This window comes from Neopelma chrysocephalum, unplaced genomic scaffold (genome assembly GCF_003984885.1).
Source record: "Neopelma chrysocephalum unplaced genomic scaffold, ASM398488v2 Primary Assembly neopelma1_71, whole genome shotgun sequence".
In the NCBI taxonomy this organism is placed as follows: Eukaryota; Metazoa; Chordata; class Aves; order Passeriformes; family Pipridae; genus Neopelma; species Neopelma chrysocephalum.
In genome coordinates, this window is record NW_020897731.1 from 4,580,281 (window position 1) to 4,601,255 (window position 20,975).

The window sequence follows — 20,975 nt, forward strand, 5'->3', positions numbered from 1 at the left end:
TTGGGTTCTCTGTTCAGAAAAGTACCTTCAAAAAAATCAATTCCAGCTTGCAAGGTGCCACAGCTTTGGCATTTTGCTTCACAAAAATGTTCATGTAAGTAAAATTTTAAGGCAGTTACGCTCACTCTGAGAAACTAATAGTTAAGAGCAAAAGCATTTGGCAGAGGAATAGAGGTGCCAGAACATCTATTGTGGGTTTATCCATAATCTATCATGTATTCAACATAACAAAAAATGTCCATCTCCAAATAGATTTGTGATGTCCTTTACCTTCCCCTTTGCCCACTGTCAATTAAAGAATCTCATTTAGGATTTGGTGATATTCCACACAGCAGGTGCTGTTAGTTTCTGGCTGACTGGACAGACCAGCTTCTAGGAAGGCCAATGTGCTGTACAGGCATGGCAGAAATGGAACAGGCAACCAGGATTAAATCTCAGTTAAAGGGGGAGGGGAGAGGAATGTCTGTAATACAGCCTTGTGAGGAATTACTGGTCACATTAACTCTCCCAGTCTATCCCTGGCCTAATTAAGCTGCATTTTCACTCTGAAGCAGGCAAACTGCCAGCCATGGTGAAGTGAAACCAGCTTTCCAGTGACTGCCAGCTAGAGCTCAAAAGCATGTTCATGCCTAAAACACAAACCTTTAAGAGTAATGGGGCTTGAGGAGCCATGCTTGAACACAGCTTAAAGTAGTATTAAAATACTCAATGCAAGGTTTCTAACTAACAAGACATTCTGCAGTAGCAGTATCACAAGGTCTTTGAGGAATCAAAAAGTAGCTCATCCTACACACCACCTTTCAGACATGGTGCACAAGCTCCGAGAACTGCTGAACTCCCCCCATCCCACCCCCCTTTATCATTACTTAAACGACAGGGATTCAACTGCAACACAAACCCACTGAGCAGATTCAATAGCAACTCTTCCAGATGAGACTCAGGGAACAATGGAGGAAGTGCTTGCTGTGCCAGTCCCTCTGTAATAGCACAACAAATTTAAGGGGCTAGACAGTGAGAAATCTTGTTCATTTGGATCCCTTATTTCAAATATGCCCTTTTCCAAAACTTCTCGTCCTTGCATTGTTAACAAGCATATGTGCAAAACTGCTAATGGAGAGACATAGTAAACACAAAGAAACCATGATGCAAAATATTCTGCTTCCTAGAAAAAAAATCTATGTCAACTGTTCCAACACAGACTGCAGGCCAGAAGACATCTGATCACCACTCCTAAAAAGAAATCAATGTTTTTCCTTTTTAAAAGAAGTTTTACAAACATTTCATTTTTGAAAGGCAATATTTCAGCAACTGAGCAATAGTCCACAATACGAGAAGCAGCAAAAGCATTTTATTTGCTGTATTATTAGTGTCATTAGAAATATGATTGGTAAAAAAACAACACCCAAGTCCATACAGAAAGGAAAGCTTAATAAAAACCAAAGACAACTGAAAAGGTGGTGGTGGTAGAGACTTAGCAGAGAAAAATTTTTTTAAATTTTCCAAAGTTCTAGACAGCAACAACTTTTTTTTGGCCATCAGAGATGGTAACAAATCTTCCTACTACTTTGCATCAGAGTGTCCTCCTCCACCCTTGTTGGACTGCAGGCTTCAAATCACTTAAATGTGCTGTGGAGTGTGAGAAAGGAACTAAACACAACATCAGGATTTGTTCGCATGAGGTAACGCTTCCATGCAACTGTTCTGCACATGCAAAGGCATAACACTTACTGAGCAAACACGATCTTCTCAAAAACCACTTCAACTCATAACAACGCTTCACTTTGTTTAATTCCTGTATTTCTCAAAAGGTGGTAGAAGTACTGCATATTTTTTAAACAATAACATGCTTCTCCTCCTTCAAACAGAAAATCTTTAATCTTTGTAACAGAATGATTTCTTTTTGGACATTGAAATGATGAGACAGTCTTAATTCATGAAAGTAACAATTGTGTTTCTGGAGGAACAAGTTGCCACAACGATTATTTGTAAACATTATACCCACAACAGTAAGTACATTAAAATCCCACACTTCCACCTTAAAATAAACCACAAAGATTTGACATGAAATACATAAAAAGTTTATTATGCATGTACCCCATCTTCTTATCTGGAGGAGAAAATCTGAGGCAACAGTTTGGTGCAGTATAGAGAAGCAAAGCAATATACAGTAGCTGCACACAGCTTGATTGGTTTCAGACCACAACTAAATACTCTTACTATGACCGTTAGTACAGAAATGTTCTGTAATTAGAAAAAATGAGAAGTATTACTCTCATGCTGTACAGTCTTATGTTTCTTGGTTAGAAAAGAACAACTGATTGAGTTTGAATCTTTTGCGCCTGAACCTTGCACACCAACTTGCTCGGCTGTTGCCTCTGGAATGTTCAGCACAAAGGTTAAGCTCCAGACATAATTTAAGTGCTTTTCATGTGCAAACTGTTACTCGCTAAAGCTTTCAAAGTACATTTAATTACAGATATGAACACCCTGTAAAGATATGAGGATATGATAGCAGACCCAGAGGCCAATACAGATTCTTTAAGAGAAATGCTATGTTCCACTGCAGTAGTTCTAGTCCCTGATTAGGTCCTTCCAAAGAGGGGGCTTATTTCAATTGTAGGAGATAGACCACTCCTTAACAGAAGCATCATGGGATGTTGTTACCAGAGTATGTTCATCCAACCATGCCAAGCCGCTTACGTGATGTAGTCTGTGAGCATCTGTATGGCAGTGAAAAATAACAGAAAAGAATTAGGAAGGCCAGACTGACAAGATAACTGGCACACATTCCAACTGTAACTTTCAGCTGCATAAAATACTAGTACTGGATTTTAAAAGTAACTACAAAAACAACATAATGGAAAAATTCTGGCTGTTGTAGCTAGGCAGAGATTAACATAAAGGCCAAATTATTTGGGGAACGTTCAAAGCCTGCTTACCATCAGCTCTAGAAAACAGCTGTGTTGGATTTCAAGAACTACCACAAGCAACTTTCAAAAGTAGTTATTTTGAAGGAAACATACCTGGTATTTTGACTCTGGTCTCTGGATCACTCACAGTCCAAACATACACCATCATGTCCATGCCTCCAGAAGCAAAGTGTTCGTTGTCCGGTGACCAAGCAATACAAACAACTTTTGCATGGTGTCCGTAAAAGACGTTATGTTCCTTTTGAGAGTTAGAGAGACAAGGGTTATTCCATTAGTTTAAGCTACTTCAGGAAATCACTGGCTTTCAACATGCAGCATCAGAACAAGATACTGCAAGACGCCTAAGTGTATATCTCAGGTGCAGATGGATGCACTAACCAAACCAAGTGGTGGCTTCATTTTATGTTATTTATTTAAATACTTATTAGGCCAATAAAATACAAACCTTTTCTAAAAAAAAGGCTGAGACTTTTTTTTCTATGAAAGCTGCATCTGTTAAGTGCATATGCAGTCACTCTTTCCTTAGAGGCTTCTGTAAGCAAATAATCTCACAGATGTTTCTAAAGAAAAACTCGTTCAATTTTTACTTAGAAAATGAAATATTTCTGTGGAATGACATCCTGCATTTTTGCTTCAGTGTGGTTTTAGTCAAAGCTTAATGACATTACAGGCTGATACACATTGACTGCTCAGCTGACAAGTGGAAATTGCCGATTTTTTGACTTTTGGTTAAAACAGAAGATTGACAGATAAAGCAAGATTCCCTGCCCTAGTGTGTCTCTTTCATTGCTTATCCCTTACCATGGAACTGTGTAGCACAGCCAGCAGAATTTTGTTGCTAAGTCTGCTTTATTTATTCATTAAATTTTATTGTATTGCATGATTTTTATCCAACTGAGCCTGCATTCTTGTCCATTTTACAACAATGCACACGTATCCACTAACAGGCATGGCACCTATTTTGTTGACTTTATTCCTTTAAAAAACCCTAAACTAACACACTAGTGATTCAGCTGACCCACATAAGGAACCTGGATACTCTCATCTTTTGTATTTAACTACAGTGTGGAAATAGTCAGTAGAAATTCAACTCCTTCCCCATTTAACCATGTGTTTGTTATTAGGTGGGTTTCAGTGTTTTTCCAGTAGCCAATCTATGCTGCACATTTCCTCAACTATTCTCACAAGCTGAAGGATTCACACAGTCTGCTGTGAAAAGCAATACTAGCCCAAAATAGCAGGTAAACAGTATCACAGAAGCATGAAATTTGTATCAGTGATTTACAATTAAGACTCACCAGCTACAGTGTATTTCACAAAATGTTTAGACATGAGCTTTAAGTCAGTTTGTTTTTAAACAGAGAAAGCTCTGGATACATCAGTTCTTACCGCATAGCCATCAGCGACACTAAAGACAGTGACAACTTTGTTTGCATCACAGACTGCAAGAAAGGCACCATCGTGAGAATATGCTAGGTCAGTAACAGGACCTTTAGCTTCCAAAGACTTATCATCACTCTTCAAAGAGGTTCCTTGGATTGAATACAAACGGACATTCCCATCCTGCAAATTAATAGTGAAGAAGGAAGAAAGGTAGAAAAATCATTTTAGAATAGAAAGAGGAAGGCTTACTGAGTTTATGGAACTTTTTGCACCAATTTTATTTGGTAGTGCTTATATTAAGAAATAGTTTAAATAATGTCATTTATGCTGGCTACAATCCATCAAGTGTGGAAATAGACCTGTTTTCTAGAATTTGCCAACGTCAAGCATACAGTGGGTAAAAACAATTTGGAAGTTAGAAGCAGTAAATACAGGATAAAAAAAAAAAGTGAAACAGACATTAGGTCACAATTGTGGCAGAACCTGGAAAATGAAAGCCCAGGAATAAAGTACAGCTTACTCGTTACAATACTGCTGTTGTTACAAATAGCCACCTACTACTTCTCAGCACAACATACCTTCTATTATTAAATGGCTCTGTTATTACTTCCAGTGTTCAAAGTAGTACAGTTTTAGAAAGTGCAACCTTACCGCTCCTCCCACTGCTGCTGTACCTCCTGAGGGGTGAATGGCTACAGCTTCTGGCTCATAGCCAAGGTCATCAATTGCAAAACATTTTTTCTTATCTTTCATCAAGACAATCTGCAAATAGAAAACCAGAAACTAAGACCCTTCTTCAAAGTACCTAATACAAAACCTATGACTGCTGTACTGGAGTACTTGGGCTCTAAATTAGGTAGTGCAGGGCTTTCTTCACTGCCTTCAGCTTTGCCTCATTTGGTTTGAAACTCATTTGGCGAAATATACATGGACAAAACAGTATTTTTTAGCAATGCTTACTCCCTTCTTGGTTCAGTGTAAAGGAAGGAAGGCAGGACCAAATCAGCAGCAAGTTAATACCTCAATGTTAAATTTTAAAGGCTATTTCCTATCCAGTCCTAGACTATGGACAACTGGAATTATAACTCTCAAGGAAAAGAGGTTTAGACAACACTATCAAATACCCCAAGAACATAACCAGCATCCATACAGAAGGCATAAATCATTAGAAGGTAATCATGTTTTGATACAAGAAAGCCCTGGTGCAATCTCTCTGGTTTTGCATGATCTGAATACTAGTGGCAAGCAAGCTACAATGGCATTAGTTAACTGATTAATTGCAAAAAAATAAAATGCAGGAGAATGACATCCTTTCCCCAAAGTCATGTCACTGGACAAATCTGGCAAGAGCATGATTCTGACTGGTGTAAGCCTTACAGCACAAAGCTGTATTGACAACAAATACAGATGCATCCACACGAGGGACATTGTGAAATTTAAATCTATATGTAAGCGTGAAACTGGTACAGGACACAAAGAGGCAAGGCTATCAAGTATCCTGCTCAACTATGTTCCATGTAGCTCTTATTAGGAAATCATGTAGATGTGCAAGGTGATCCCACACTAAATAGACTTGTCAAGAAACCATCATGTTACCATACACAGCATTACTAACACAGCAATTGTGTTGATAATCCACAAGTTAATACTTACTTGTCCAATGCATAGAACTACAGTGTAACCACCAGGACCCACAGCTAAACATTTTGGTTGAACGTCCATTTTCACGGCATCCTGGCCACTGAAGGAGGGCATGGCAAAGCAGAGAAGCACAGAAAAAAATTATTTTAAACCACCTTTTTAAATAATCACCCACTAATAATCAAACACACACATAATTATTTTTAATTAGTAATCTGCAAGGTTTCCTATTGTTTAGTTTTTAAACCTTGACTATCTTGATGAGGCAGTATACCTTTGAAATGAAATGTTATTACACTAGAATTTTTTAACTAACTAGGTAATCTTAATAGGATTCTTTAAAGTTTTTTTGCTTCAGTTGTGGCTTCCATGAAGAAACAGCCATGTCCCACTCCTTCTAACTATATTTATTATCAATATCCTTGGGTATTGATGAAACACGAAGTGGACATCTTTCCTACAGTCCCCCAACAAAAAGCAGATCTCTATCTAACCCGTGGAAGGGGTAAGACAAATTGAAAAGCCTGGGATGCAATTCCTGTTGTCATAGAAAAAAAGTAAGGCTGGTACAGCAATCATTTCTACAGTTTCCATGGTAACATAAAACCTAAATAAACTGTAGCATTATTTTTTAACACATAAAACAACAACTCTTGCTGTAAAATAATTATACTACAACAAAAGGCAACACTTTAACTAACCTGTAGTCCCTCTTGCTAAGGTTGGTATAGCGCACAGTGTCATCCATACTGCAGGTGACCAGCTGATCCATTTCATCCACTGCCATCCTAGAAACCTGGTTTGTATGGCCTTTCCCAGAAAAGCCATCGTTCTCTCCAGTTTCAGAATCCCAATAATGTGCATAACAGAATTAAGGAACATTTGAAGATACCGGTGCAGTCAGATACTACATCATGATAAGTTAAATAACTGACAGAATAGCTAAGGCTAGAAGGGAGCTCTTGAGATTGTTTAGTCCAGCCTGCTGCTCAGATCAGTGTCAGCTAAAACAGGCTGCACATTCTGCAAAGTTTTGAGTATCTCTAGGGATGAAGATTCTACAAGCTCCATGGGCAACCTGTACCAGGGTTTGAACAACCTCATACCCTCAAAATATTTATTAAATGAACTTCTGATGTTCTGTAGTGAGCTAAATGACCTACCACAAACAGTAGTAAACAGTGGAAAAATTAGATTTTAAGTATGAGAATAGAAAATACTTTTAAAAAAATTATAGTTGGAAGTCCTGCCTTTCCCTGATGTTGTTTGTTAACATCAGTTTGAACTACTAACACTGTACTACAGGTCTGTAAAGAAACAAGTCCTACATTTATAACAGTTTATGCCAATATGACACCATTGTAACATATCACAACAGGCAGGATGAAAGACCATGGTTTTAAGCTTTAGAATGCTGGAAATATAACTTTCTACATACTCTGTCATACATGCAAATATGTATTGCTGTTTCTTGATGTTACAAGATGCTAACTTATTTATTTGCTCCCTCACACTAACAAGCTACATACCACAAAGAAGTGAAAACTAACAATTAAGAGCTGGCTTATACTTAGCAGAAAAGCATGAAGGTAAGCAGTAAAATAGGTGTTAGGGGAAAGCAAAATAAATTTCTTCAGACATAAAATATTCACTTGTGTCCAATAAATGCTAAATTTCTTTGGCAAGGCTTTTTTTGTCCCCCCTCCCCATGAGCGCTCTCGGACTATAAAGCTAGAACAAATATCTCTATCATTCAAAGGATATTAATATGACCATCGTTACTTCCAGAGTAAATATAGGACTTTCCACCATTTTTGTGCACCGTAAGACACTGAATTGATTTACTATGACCCTGTGGATGGGACACAAATAATTATTGACGAGCAATTTTTATCTTAACACATGCAAACACCTATTTGAAAAGAATTATAGGTTATTCAGAAAATAAATATTTGATAAGCATTAGAAGTCACCCAAAATACAGATCACTATTTAACAGTGCAGTCATTTAACTGTTACAGCACTGCTATTTCTATGTCCTTGAAGAGAAGCCATAAGCACTATGAATATCCTTATTAGCCTGATGGGCTAAAATACTTTCATGGCCTTTTCATCACTGCTTTTCAGGCACTTTATGATTCAGGGAAGGGGACTAAATATGGTCATGTACCCACACCAACTGCCAGAATTATAGCAGCAATGGCAAAAAATCTGGGACATCTGTTTCTAGTTCATGTAAAAATGTAAGTTCCCATGAGAGTGTTGTGTCAGCAAACTCTATATCCTAAAATTAAAGTTCAATTGCACAGTAACCCTAGTCACCTTGTTCACAATACACTAGTTCTGGCAGAATGAGACATCACTGGTAGTTTTCTATCTATGCTGTATTTCTTTTTCATCTCAAGAATGCTTAAAAGCTGCAACGAAAGATGATAACATTAATTAAAACAAACCAAAAAAAAAAAATCAGTCTGTGTATTTGCACAAAGCACACTCTCACACATGTAACATTTTAACTTGATTCATGTGACTTTTAAGAATCGGTCACAAATAGCTTGTTTGGCAATGCTAATTTAACAAAACTATTTTTCAATAGCTATTATTCCATCAAAACAACAACAACCACTGAGTCATTTATTGCAGGAACTGGTGCAACAACAGAACTTTAACCTACCTTTATGACACGTAAAGGCTTATTTGGATTGTTCTTGTCCAAATAATTGATATAGCCAGACAAGGAGACAGTCAGTAAATGGTCTTTCTGCCACAAGCAACCCAGCTGCTGATCCAACACGTTTGATCCCATGTTAAAAGTATTTACAATAGAGTTAGCACCAACATCCCAGATTTTAGCAGTTTTATCTCCAGAAGCAGAAAGCAACTGACTACTGTCAGGGCTCCAACTAATCTGTAAAAACAAATGTCACCACAAGAGAGTAAATGCATTTATTATTGCAAGACTTCACAGTCCATGAACTGGGTAATGAAACACTACGGATCATTTGCACAAATGAAGTGATACTTACGGCATAAATACCTCCATCATGTGCTTTGCCTCCACCAAGTGCACACACTTTTTCTCCAGTCTTCCCATCATAGACAAAAATCTTAAGAGATCACACAGACATACAACTTAAATGGAAAAGTAGTAATAGAAAAAAATCCAAGAACTAATACACTGTTACTTGCACTACACAGATCACTTATTACCTGGCAAGCCTGTAGGTTTATCAAACACTAGACAGTGCTTGATACATCAGACTCTTTTTTAAGGAGAGGCACAAGCTATCCTGCATTTAATAATTAAGACTAAATGACTGAGTTGAAAACTGTAAATAATCACACTAAGTCCTCTGTACATTGGAAATTCTGACATTTGAAATTCTGGAATATGTTACATTTTTGACTCCTGTTGTGATGGCAGCTACTTAGCTCTGCTGTCATGGGAATCTGCCTTCTTAGAAGGAAGAGCTACCTATGGCAACAGTGTCATTGTCAAACCCAGCCTTATCAGTAGGGAATACACATGGAGTTGGGTCGATATCTGTGAGTTAGTTGACTATTCCAGCTAGACCTCTCAGGATCATAACAAAGACATATATATTCCAAAAATCTACATGTTCCTGCCCAAATAACCTCTAAGAGAACATGCTAGGCAGACGGAATGGGGAAAAAAGCTGACTAAGAATAATCTGGTTGACATTAGTTATTACAGATTTATAGGAGGGTAGTTAAAAGTTTAAACCAGTCATTTCTTGGCATGAAAAAAGAAGCAACATGGGTTTTACTATAATAATAGTAATAATCCTATTCCCAAAATGCACAGAAAAATCTTCTCATGCTAAAATCACTACAAAGAGTCCCTGGTTTTTACCTGGCCATCTGCACTAGCTGTAGCAAATCTGTTCCCATCAGGAGAAAATCTCACACAGTTCACAAACCGTGTATGGTCCTGTAGGAAAAAGTAAAAATCAGCAAACAAAATAAGAACAGACCCTTTTACATAGAAGATAATCCAGTAAAAATTAATTTCTCTTACATGTGAACCATAAATTAGCTGTATAGAAGACCCCTGCTCTAGAAGGAAGTCTAGCCTCTATCTGAAGAGGATCATGGGCATCACAAACAGTCCACAGAAGAAACTCTGACATCAAAACTGATGTAGTTCAAACAACTTAGCACACAGCAGGAGAATGAGGACCCAGTTTCTGAGAAAAGTAGGAAAAAACTCTCAGCTGCAGCCTACATGCAAACACAAGATTCTGCCCCTCTGGTCACTGAATTCTTCTGCAACATTCTCTAGATTTCAACTCACTTCATTGCACAGTAAGCTTTATACACAGAAAACTACTTTATCCTTCTTATTGTAAAAAAATACAAGCACAAGGAAGAAATTGCTATTTTACTGGATTTCCATTTCTGGGAGACTGCATTAGTGATAGTTCTGTGAAGTAATGAGGCAAGACTGATGTACGCTTCCCAAATAGACTATTTACAAGTAGGAGAATATTCAAACCATGCAAACTAGAAAACAAGTGTTAAATAGGGAAGCACCACAATGAGGCCAAAGCTCCCATGAAGAGAGATTTGAGAGACTATTTTTAGTATTATGAAAGGCAGGTTCTAACCTACTTTCTTTAACTATACTTTTTTTTACACCCTAATGATACTACAAGCTCTAATCTAAATCATATAACAGCCTGTACCAGAATCCCATATATCAACTCAAATATTACTTTAAAAGCAAGACTGCATCATATACCAGTCTAAGTAAGGAACACTGGTAAGCAATTCAGACTTCAGAGTTCCAAAAGAACCAGCTTAGCAAAATGGAAGTATCAACTTAAGTTCAGAAATATATTAGGCAACTACATCATTTGACTGGACCGCAGAGCTCTAAACAATTCCTTTTCTAGAACTGGAATGGAATTCTTACTAAAGTCAGGGTATGAAGACTACTCAAGGCTCATATGTAAGAAAATAAAAGACCTACTACTCTGTTTTTAAAAATAAAATACAAACTAAACATTTTGAATTTACTACTGCAATAACATCCATATCTTTGCAATAGTTTTTTTGAGGCAACAGACATGTCTCCTCACATCAGAAACAGCTGCAGAAGCTTGTGGCTTTTTATTTTCTTTGGCCTCAAGCAACAATGAATGCCTAACTGTGGTAGTTCCAGGCTTTGTTTCATTTATGTAAGAGATTGTAACTAGTAGAATAAGAAACAGAGTTAAAAGGAATGTAGAAACACAAAACTGACCACACAAGTTACACACCTGTTCCACGTTGTGGAAATCAAGTTATGCTTTCAAACATCTACACTCACCCTTTCCAAGCAGCCCTGGGATTTCAGATATTGAACACTCTTAAGCAGATTGGAAAATTCCATTAAAATCACCACATTTATTAAATCAAGCACCTTGGAAAGTGTTAAGAAATTCTACACGCCTGCACTGGGAAGCAGAGCTCAGAGAGCATCAATAGGGCGAATAAAACATTCTAGTTCATCCCCTTCCATAACTTAGGAGCCCAAAAAAACCTGGAAAAAGTGCTTTGGGTTTTCTTTTTAACCAATAATTTATTTCAGTTTTCTTGGCCTGAGACAAGCTTTTGGTTTAAGAAAGCCACGTGACACCAGCTGTGCCTCAAAATGGGGAACTAAGAACTTTTCTTCTAACAGCTAGTTGTGACAAGAACTGCAAGCTTGTTGGAAAGCTTTAAGTCAACCTGCCACACAGTTTAACAGAGCCACAGGTAAACTTACACTTAATGTAAACTTGAACTTGAATGGCGGTCCCTCAAAGAAAGCAGCACAGTTGTCATCACTGCCAGTTGCCAGACGATATGGTCTCGTTTGCTTAATGTCCACGCTATTGATCACTTTGTTGTGCCCAGTAATCTCACCAACAGAAGAGCCACTATCCCACAGGAACACTGCTCCGAATCTAGTTAGGAAAGCACACAATAACTACAATTCATAAAAGTTACATGTAGATTAACTCCTTGAACATCTGCAAACAGCAGATTTGAGTGTGCTCAAAGAAAAGAAATTAGGTCATCTCGTTAATCTCATGCAAGCGCATCATAGTTCCCCGAGGGCTATTTGAGATCTTGCTGGTGAGACAATCTAATCTTCAATAGGAGACGTCTGCTGAAGGGGAAAAACAAGGTAGTTTGGTGTATAAGGCTTCTAAAATCCAGAGATCTGACGCACATTCTTCAGTAACACTATTGGTTTATAAAAGAATGCACTAAATCTGCGTAGTCACTACACAGAATGCAGAAAGCTGGATAACTGATCTGATTTCATTGTTATATTCCTATTTAGCCTAGGTTGGGTACCATTATTTTTACAAATATTATTACTTAAAAGTTTAAGGAAGAAGAGTTTGTAACAGCATTTTTGTCAGATCTTACTTTAAATGACCTTAAAGAAAAAAAAAAAATCAATCAGTACAGTCACAACAATGGCATTAAACAGAGCATTGCTATTGAAAAGGTCTTCTATAGAATCACTTCAGCAATATTTTATACTGAAAACGCATCCACCTAACAGGAAGCTGGCTGAATTTTTGAAGTAGGAGAGCAAACTTAAATTGTATCTACCCAGGGGCAGATGGAGCTGTAGTGAGAAATGAAGGACAAAGAATCTCTCTCAAATATCAGGTGCAGACGGTCAGGGAACAGGACCACACAATGCTTTTCAGCCCTTTATGCATAAGACTACCTGGTCTGGTCTCTGCCTTAAAGTTCTGACAGTCTCTGAACATTAAAGGAAGGACACAAACCTGAATGGACACCTCATTTAGTCAGGTAAAGGACAACTGCTTGTTATTTCAATTAATTACCATACTAAGGCCTAAAAATACAGACATGTTGCCAAGGGAGAAAACTGAGATATACTTTTTTTTTTTAACTCTTATTCAATCAGTTGCATAAGACCATCACTAGAATAAGTGAAAGAAGAGGGAGAATTATGTTGTGTTTCTCCCTTCCTACTCTATCAGAATTAGTCAAAAAAATCCACGAAACAGCTATCCTTGAAAATAATATCCACATCTAAGAAATAAACAAACACATATATTTTTTAAACTGAGCAATTGTAAGAGAACAGAAGTTTCCAACTGATTTATAGCTGTCAAACACTGCATAGAGAATTTTGTTGCAGAACAGCACAACTTTAAGTCTAAACAGGGAAGAAACAATGATTTCCCTCCCTTGAAGAATTAAAAACTTTCTGCCAAGAACTTGCTTTGTTAGGATGCAGAGCTTTACAGTAAATGTATGTATCTACATATAGACATAAATACAAACACAAAAGAATTACTCACTTTTCCCTTCCTTCTCCAACCACAGCAATTCTCTTGCTGTCTTCAGTCCAAGCAAGGTCCTTTATTTTTCCTGCAAACGGCTGATACTCATACTTCAGTAGGTGTTCCTTCTGTGTGGTATCCCAGATTCTCAGCTTTCCTGAGACATCTGCCATAATAAAATAGAACATAACTATTGTTCCAGCATGACTCAGTCACATGACTCAGCTATCTGCCAGGATACAGATTTTCAGCTACACTGAACACTTGTACTAGGGACCTACTATCTTACCCTATTACAACTACTACAAATCACTTTATTTAGGAACGCTGAAGACTATATACATTTCACCAAATTACGTTTATAACCAGATACTATGGTTCAAGACATGCAGCACCAAATACAACACAGGGAGACAACATTTGCAAACAGATACATGAAAAATCTGCACGTTAACAGGGTAAGAACTCTAATGTTATCAGTTGGTATGTGTTAAGTACCTGTGTTACACAAAGAACAACCCAAAGCAGCCCCCCTGCCCAGCAGCTACAAGACAGCTCCCTGACCCTTCATTGGGAAGTAAGCCACTCTATGTCTACAATAGGAGGGCAGTCCTGTGAACAGTGGCTGATGCACTACAATTTGTACCTCAGGCATTTTGTACCTCCAAAGGAAACCTGTTCTGCGTACAAATACCAGGCATATGTAGATGTACAAAGATTTCTGTCCACAGAACTCAATTCATGCACGCTTATCAGCATACTCTTTCTATGCAGAAGCATGAACATACACACTTATGTTGTGTGGATACCTGCACTATCTGGAATACTACACAACAGATTACCCAGAAACAATAAATGTCAAAAGCAGCAAACACAGAACAAGCAGTAACAATGTAAGACTTAAGATAATGAAAGCTTCTGTGTCACTGCTTCCCCTCATATTGCACAACCCTAGAGCTTAATTCTATTCAGGGCAATTACTGTGGTGCAGCATTGTAACCAGAGGAATTGTTCTACACACAGACAAATTTACACATGTCTAATGAAACTCACACAGCAAAGTCTGTATGTATTGTACCCATCATAAAAGTCACTGTTTTAGAATAAACCATGTGCTAAAATATGCGTCTTTCACCTCAGCAGAACGTTTGAGTTCTGTTCACCATTTACTGGTGCATCTTTACAGTTCAATTTAAACATACAGCAACCCTGCATCTTTAAGACCTGATCACAGACTCATTTTCTTCAATTCTGCTAAAAGGACAGATGCAGAATCCTCCTTTTTATACAGAGAATTTGTTATTGAAGCAGAATTTTAAGGTGGACTTTAAAATCTAATTGTTTTCTCCATCTATAAATAGATAGGACACGTAGAGCTTTAACTCTGCGGTATCTCCCATTACTACATCTGCTATGACCGCAGTAAGAGAAATTACCATAAAAGCCAAAAGCGTACTGCCAAAGGTCTGTCTCATGAGGTACATGAAGTATTAATGCAGGCTGCATGGCTAATGCAGATTTATAGATAGAGAAATGAATCTTACATGTTATACTTAGAAACAGCTTAAACAGCCTGGTACTATCTTCAGACCTCATGCTCAGCAGTATCACAAAACTATTTATAAATGACACACAGAAGACACTTTTTAAGGGAAACACTGCAACCTAAACTCATTTACTTGGGTATGAGAAAAATTCTGAAAAAAAGTCAACCAAATACTCCTCCCATCAAAGATCAACCTATGTATATATTACTATTCTTTTACAGAGGACTGGAAATCTACAAAGACTACAAGAACAAATTAGATAGTTATTCTGAGGATTAAGTACTGCACAAACCTAGAGCACCAAGTTGGTAGAACACAGAATGCAAACTGGATTTTAAGAAGGTTTTCAATTTGACACATGGTCCACACACAAGATTGAGCCAAGAAATCCTGGCTGTGGTTCCTTTCAGACAAGAATGTGCGAAAAAGAAAAAAAAAAAGGCAAAAAAAGCTGTGCTATCAGTGTTCTTAAAGGTTCCCCAATACTCAAAAGATACCTATTCTAATATAGCTTTCTGATATGAAGGAAGCACATAAAGGACAGAATATTTTACATTTAAAAAATATTGTTCCCTTGAAATTGCTTAGAGAGAAACTCCCATTCTACTAGGACCTTTGCAGGAATGTGGGCTCCCTTTCTAAGGAGCTCATATTCAGAATGTTTTATTTACAGACATATTACTTCAAAAATATTTCTGTATTTGGGCATATTACTTGCTTCTGAAGCATTTCTAATTGACAAAGACAACCAGTTTTTAAAAAAATCCATATATTAGCTGCAGATATTTTTTAAAAATGCAAGTTATAGTATTGTATTTATCAATATTCTTCAACTGTACACCAGTCCTCCTGAAAAAAAAATATTAACTATATGAAGCCAACTTCTATTAAAAAGGGTTTGTTTCGTTCTTTGGAAGCCAAAAATTGTAGTAATTTCTGCTAACAATACGGGAAATTCATACTGTAGAAATTAATTTTGCCCATTCTCAGACTATTGATTCACGTGCGTTATATGGAAACTGAGAATCAGCCTCCTTCCCTACTAACTTACCAAAGAAATATTTTTTAGTTCAGGCTACAAAGGTAACAAAAGTTGTAAGTCTTGCCAAGTTTGGTCAGGAAGAAAGAAGTATACACTCTTTTAGAATCCCTCCCCTGCTCGATAAGTATCAAAGTTTATTAACAAACAGAAACAATAGCATTTCAGAAATAACTTTTCACTCTGCTTCACTCACACAAGTCTTCATCACACTAAGTAATTAGAGTTCATTTCCAGGTTCTTTTTTTATTTAAATAATAAATTCTAAAAATACCAAGAATGTCACTAAACTCACTGTCTGAGAAAGAGGTTAGAGGAACAACTACAGGAATTATTCCTCCTTCAGGTACGTATATAAAATTCCACTGAAGCACCTTGCATTGACTCTGCATATTCCATACACACATGCAAAGTGTTACTACTATTTTGCCAGTAATTTTAACAGCTCTGTCCACACATTTCATGCAGCACACACACTGATACTTTACCTCCCGATGCTATGTAGAATCCACTGGGAGCATATTTGGCCACTACAACCTGGTGGGCATGCTCAGTGTAGATGTCAGCAATTGCAGGATTCTATTTTAAAGGGAGAAAAAAGTTAGAGTTGTATTTTCTCATTTTCAAAGGAATAAAATCAGAAATTCAAAGATAAAGTTCAGAATTTCTCCTCACACTCCTTCTCTCACACACTTCCAGCTTAAATTGAGCAATTGTCTAAAACTGAGAAGCGCAGTACACATTGCAGAACATTCCTCTCCAGTACCACTGAAACAACACAATAATTTCTAACAACTGACACAATTAAAGGATTTCCTCTTAACAGCCTGAAATGCTGGGACCCTTTCCTCTCCAATACCTGACAAACACTCTCCAAAAATAACAGGTTCTCTTTTGGGGCTGGCCCAGGGATAAGTAGAATGCTAACATGAACTGTGCTTTGCAGCACACATATAAAGTTCTACTGTAGTCAAGCATGAAAGTTAAGCATATAGTTAACCATAATACATGGCTGTTAATCATCACCATGTACTCAAAACCATTTAGTGACCAATGAAGTGTATCAGGCTTGCTCTTTCCTGCTGATTGCAATCTGCTTATAAAGCCAGCAGATCAGCACAGGAAAAGGCATTCTCCCTTGTATCCAGAGCTGTGCAGGAATTCTGAGAGGAATTCATTGCACTCCACCACAATTTTATCTCTTTGGTCTTAACCATATTTTCAGATGCTTCACGTTGGACAATAAAACTGACTCAGTGTCTCAGCAGATCAGTAGTGTTACATGACAGAGGTGCCACACAAATCAAAACAAGGATGACATTAAGGCAAAAACTGCTTTCAAATTACTGTATAAAAAGCCATTCTGCATCCCTCCTAAATGTAGTGCCACAACAGTAATATACTACTCTTCAGAAATTTTTTTCCCCAACAGGTATGCTCTAGCTTCAGAAACTTGTCTCATATGGTCAAAACAAAATTCCACTTTAACTGCTATAATTAATACAGATTTATTCAACTGAACCAGAAAACCACCTGATGTTATGGTATGACTCAGTCATCCAATCAGGAAAAACTAAAACACCCGCTCTGTGTTAGAAAGCAGTCTCCTGCTCACAAACCAAGTTCTTGCTATTGCAGTAGTTACATCTCAGGAGACAGAATACAGCTTGCTCATACAAGAAGTAGCTCTTTTTCATTCCTGTTTTTATACATTGCTTGAGTGCATTACAGCCCTACTTAAGTCACAACCATCTGCATTTACAGCATGCACATCCCTCTCCATTTTGTGTCCAACTGGATTTTATCTAAGCAAGACAAGATAATGTTTTCCCTACTCTATAGCTGCATTACCTACATGTTCAGGGAGCTTAAAACCCTCCATGCTTCGTTATAAATAGCTGATATTTTACAGCAAGAATCTTCAAGAGTCCAGGAAACTAAGCTGAAACTGACTTAAAGAGTTAAATGAAAGATAAGAATCCCAAATTTAAGGTATGGTATAGATTCCAGAAACCAGGTAATAAATTAGAGCTGTTAAATCATACGTTCTTTATTTGGTAACATTATTTCTCCTCGTAAAGTCAGTTTTCTAACTTGTATGTCTTTCATATCAAGCCCACCTCCCAAAGAACACTTTAAAAAATATATTTTAGGAGAAGATTATAGTGTGAGCTGGGACAAATGCAGTACCTAATACTAGATTCAACAAGCAGAGTGAGCTTATGTGCCTTATTTCAAACACTGAAACCAGAGCCACATATGAAAGTGAGCAGTTTCAGTTCCAAGCTTCAAAGTAGTCTTAGACCCATGAAGACAATAAAATATTAATGACGTATGAAACCTTACAAATATCACTAGTCTTTCTCACAGTCCTTTTCCAGTGCTGCTCCAGAACTGCTTGTTAAAGGAAGTCTCTAAATCATGTTCAAAGATCAGGCATTAACCCTGAATCCTATATTCATCACCACTGATTAGCTAATGCTAGATAGCTTTAGACTTAAGAGAGAAAGGTGATCACTGCATTTTGATGACCTGCTTTTTTAATTAGAGCATGACCATCCCACTAGAGAACTGTTCACAGAGGGATTACACACAGACTTTCCAGCATTTCATTTGGTTGTTGCAAACTATTATAACATACAGTATTCAGAGAAGGCATGGCTCTTAACTAAGAGTGGACACCCATGTCAGGTTACAAATTGTAACATTCTCCAACACAAAAGCCATAGTACAGGGTTTGATCAGTTTTTGTTTCACTACTATAATACATTTTGTAGTCACATGTCAATTATTAACAGTAGCAGACTCCCCTTGCCAGTTAGGCAAGTCTGCATATCAGCATGAATTGCACCATAAAACAGAAGGATTCATGACTTCCATTCTCAACTTCCCTCGAGAGCCTTAACAGTCTAAATTTGAACTCCCACAATCCCACCTCTCCTATACTAAGGTCATGCCACGTGCCCTACACCCCTGGCTCATATTGGGACTCACATTTGCATTGGGCAAATCTTTAGTGAGCTGCTTCAAGAAAAGCAAATTGCTTTCTTCCAATTTAACCTCCAAAGAGGTTAAAAAAAATTCAGAAGAGCATTAATGACAGCACAAGGGAGGAGAGGTCAGCATGCATGACTTGGGCAGAAACTGTAACGTAAGCAGAGTGGCTTTTCTCTCTTCTCTCATCACACTGTGTGCCATTACAGTGTTTAACTGAGGCTTCTGGTTTCAGAAACTCGAACTTTTCTTGATACCAAGAGCAAAACGCTATTACAACAACATTATACTGAGACACTGAAACCAGAGCGTGAGCTTATTTTTGGTTTTAAGTGGATGAATTTAAACTGATAGCAAACAAGAAATCTGCAAGGAATTAAGTTATTAGCAGCACTTCTCTATTATGGCATGACAATGAAGAAGTGTCTGAATATAGTGGGGGGTGATGAGATAAAACAGGGAATCAGCTCAGTTTACAAAGGTGATTTACAGAAGCAGCCATAAACAAATCCATTGTTGTGGAGACCTAAAAATTCCAGAGAGGTATGTCCTGCCCTTCCCCCTGCAGCTCTCCCCACTGCAGGCCAAATCTGTAGTAGGAAACTAAATCTAGGGAAGAATTTGATTATCTAAAGAACAAGCAATCACTTTGGAGAACTGTATTTTTTGAAAACCAGTAGCAAGACAATAGCCTCCACACATAATGCTTCCTCCATACTTCTCATAGGGATGCCACCAGAGAGGAAAAAAAAACACTCAAACTTCCACACTACTGAAAACATTAACTGGGGCATTCCAATATTTAATCGATGAGTAAAATTCCCTGTGGCCAGGGCTGAGAACTCACACTCAGGTTGTCATGGAGTTCAACAACTGACAACTGTTTTGATTGCCGGAGTGCGGGGCTGGGGTGGTGGGCGAAAAAAGCTAAAGGACTAACGCGTTTAAAGACACGGGTTTGCACGTATTTACACGCTTCTCTTACAGGCTAAAGGCCCAAAACAGCATAGACGGAAGAGTTCATTTATTAGGCAAACACAGCACTCAACTTCATAATAGTGATACCTAAGAAGATAAACAGGGCCAACCAGAATAGACCAGTCTCTCATCTCTAAATCCTATGCAAAGAGAGAGCGAACTGTACATTTTACTGAGATTTTCTACAGGTTTTTACAGCCGCTGCCCATGGTTTTATGCCTGAGTCATGCACGCTGCTTATTCCCCTGCTGCTGATCACAGATCTGTGACCTCGATTGAAACCACCCAGAGTGAACGAAGCACAGGCTGCTAAAGGAGGGGCAGCGAGGCAAAATGAAACTTAGGGAAAGCCTTACACCAGGAAGCAGAATAAATCAGGATACATTACATCAATGTTTCTGATGACGACACATTTTCCATTGGTATAGAGAAAATTGTTGCCCTTAGGATCACCTCCGATAATTTTGGAAACGCCTCTTTCAACCTGCGGGAGGCTGGCGAACACTTTTTCTACGAGAAAAAAAAAAGGAGGAGAAAGGGGGATAAAAAGAACATAAATGATTGAAAAAATAATAAAATAAATAAATAAATAAATGAAAAGGGAAAGGTGCTCCCCGTTACCAGCACACGCCCTGCCCTGCCGGCAGCCGCCGTCACTTGTTGCTGTCAGCGAGGCGCCGCCGGCTCCGCGCCATCCTGCGGGGCCGCCGAGCGCTCCCCACCCGCATCCCCATTCCCATCCCCTCCCCTCCCGGCACCGGCGCCCCTGCCAGCTTACTGATCTCGTACGGCATCTTCGCGCGCTTGTCCCGGCGGCGGCGGCGGGAGGGCCGGGTAGGGGCAGGGTCGGGCGGCGGGCGCGGGCAGGACCGGACCCGACCGGCCTGTGCGGGTGCGGCCGCTCAGCCCCGCTCGGCGCCGCCGGCACAACCAGGAAGCGCCCGCGCCGCGCGCCGCTCTCCGCTGCCTTTGACCATATATAGTCAACTCTGCTCGCGCCGCGCCGCTCCCCGCCAGCCCCGCGCCGCGCGCCCTCCCCCGGAAATGCCGTGGGCTCGGCCGGGCCCGGCAGGGCCGCGCTGGGGCGGCCTCGGAGGCGGCCCCGCCCCGCGGGGGACCCGCGCGCAGGGCGGGCCGGGGCCGA

At 38.8% G+C, this 20,975-nt stretch overlaps 1 protein-coding gene across 1 annotated transcript; it reads right to left on the reverse strand.

Moving 5' to 3' along the window:
- Positions 1 to 1,326: 1,326 nt before the first annotated feature.
- WDR1 (WD repeat domain 1) lies at positions 1,327 to 20,877 on the reverse strand. Its single transcript, XM_027686545.1, has 15 exons — positions 20,610 to 20,877; positions 20,220 to 20,341; positions 16,348 to 16,438; positions 13,292 to 13,439; positions 11,725 to 11,905; positions 9,829 to 9,906; positions 8,981 to 9,061; positions 8,629 to 8,862; positions 7,719 to 7,806; positions 6,656 to 6,812; positions 5,967 to 6,054; positions 4,965 to 5,075; positions 4,320 to 4,493; positions 3,024 to 3,168; positions 1,327 to 2,720 (listed from the first exon to the last, which is right to left on the reverse strand). The coding sequence occupies exons 1-15, from the start codon at positions 20,623 to 20,625 to the stop codon at positions 2,611 to 2,613; spliced, it is 1,824 nt and encodes a 607-aa protein (XP_027542346.1). The 5' UTR covers positions 20,626 to 20,877; the 3' UTR covers positions 1,327 to 2,610.
- Between the last annotated feature and the right edge of the window lie 98 nt (positions 20,878 to 20,975).

Coding starts and splice junctions, on each gene's coding strand:
- WDR1 (XM_027686545.1), bottom strand. Junction 9,907..11,724: donor AGTTCAAGTTTACATTAAGT/GTAAGTTTACCT, acceptor TTTTTCCTACAG/GACCATACACGGTTTGTGAA. Junction 9,062..9,828: donor CAGCTAGTGCAGATGGCCAG/GTAAAAACCAGG, acceptor TGATCTCTTAAG/ATTTTTGTCTATGATGGGAA.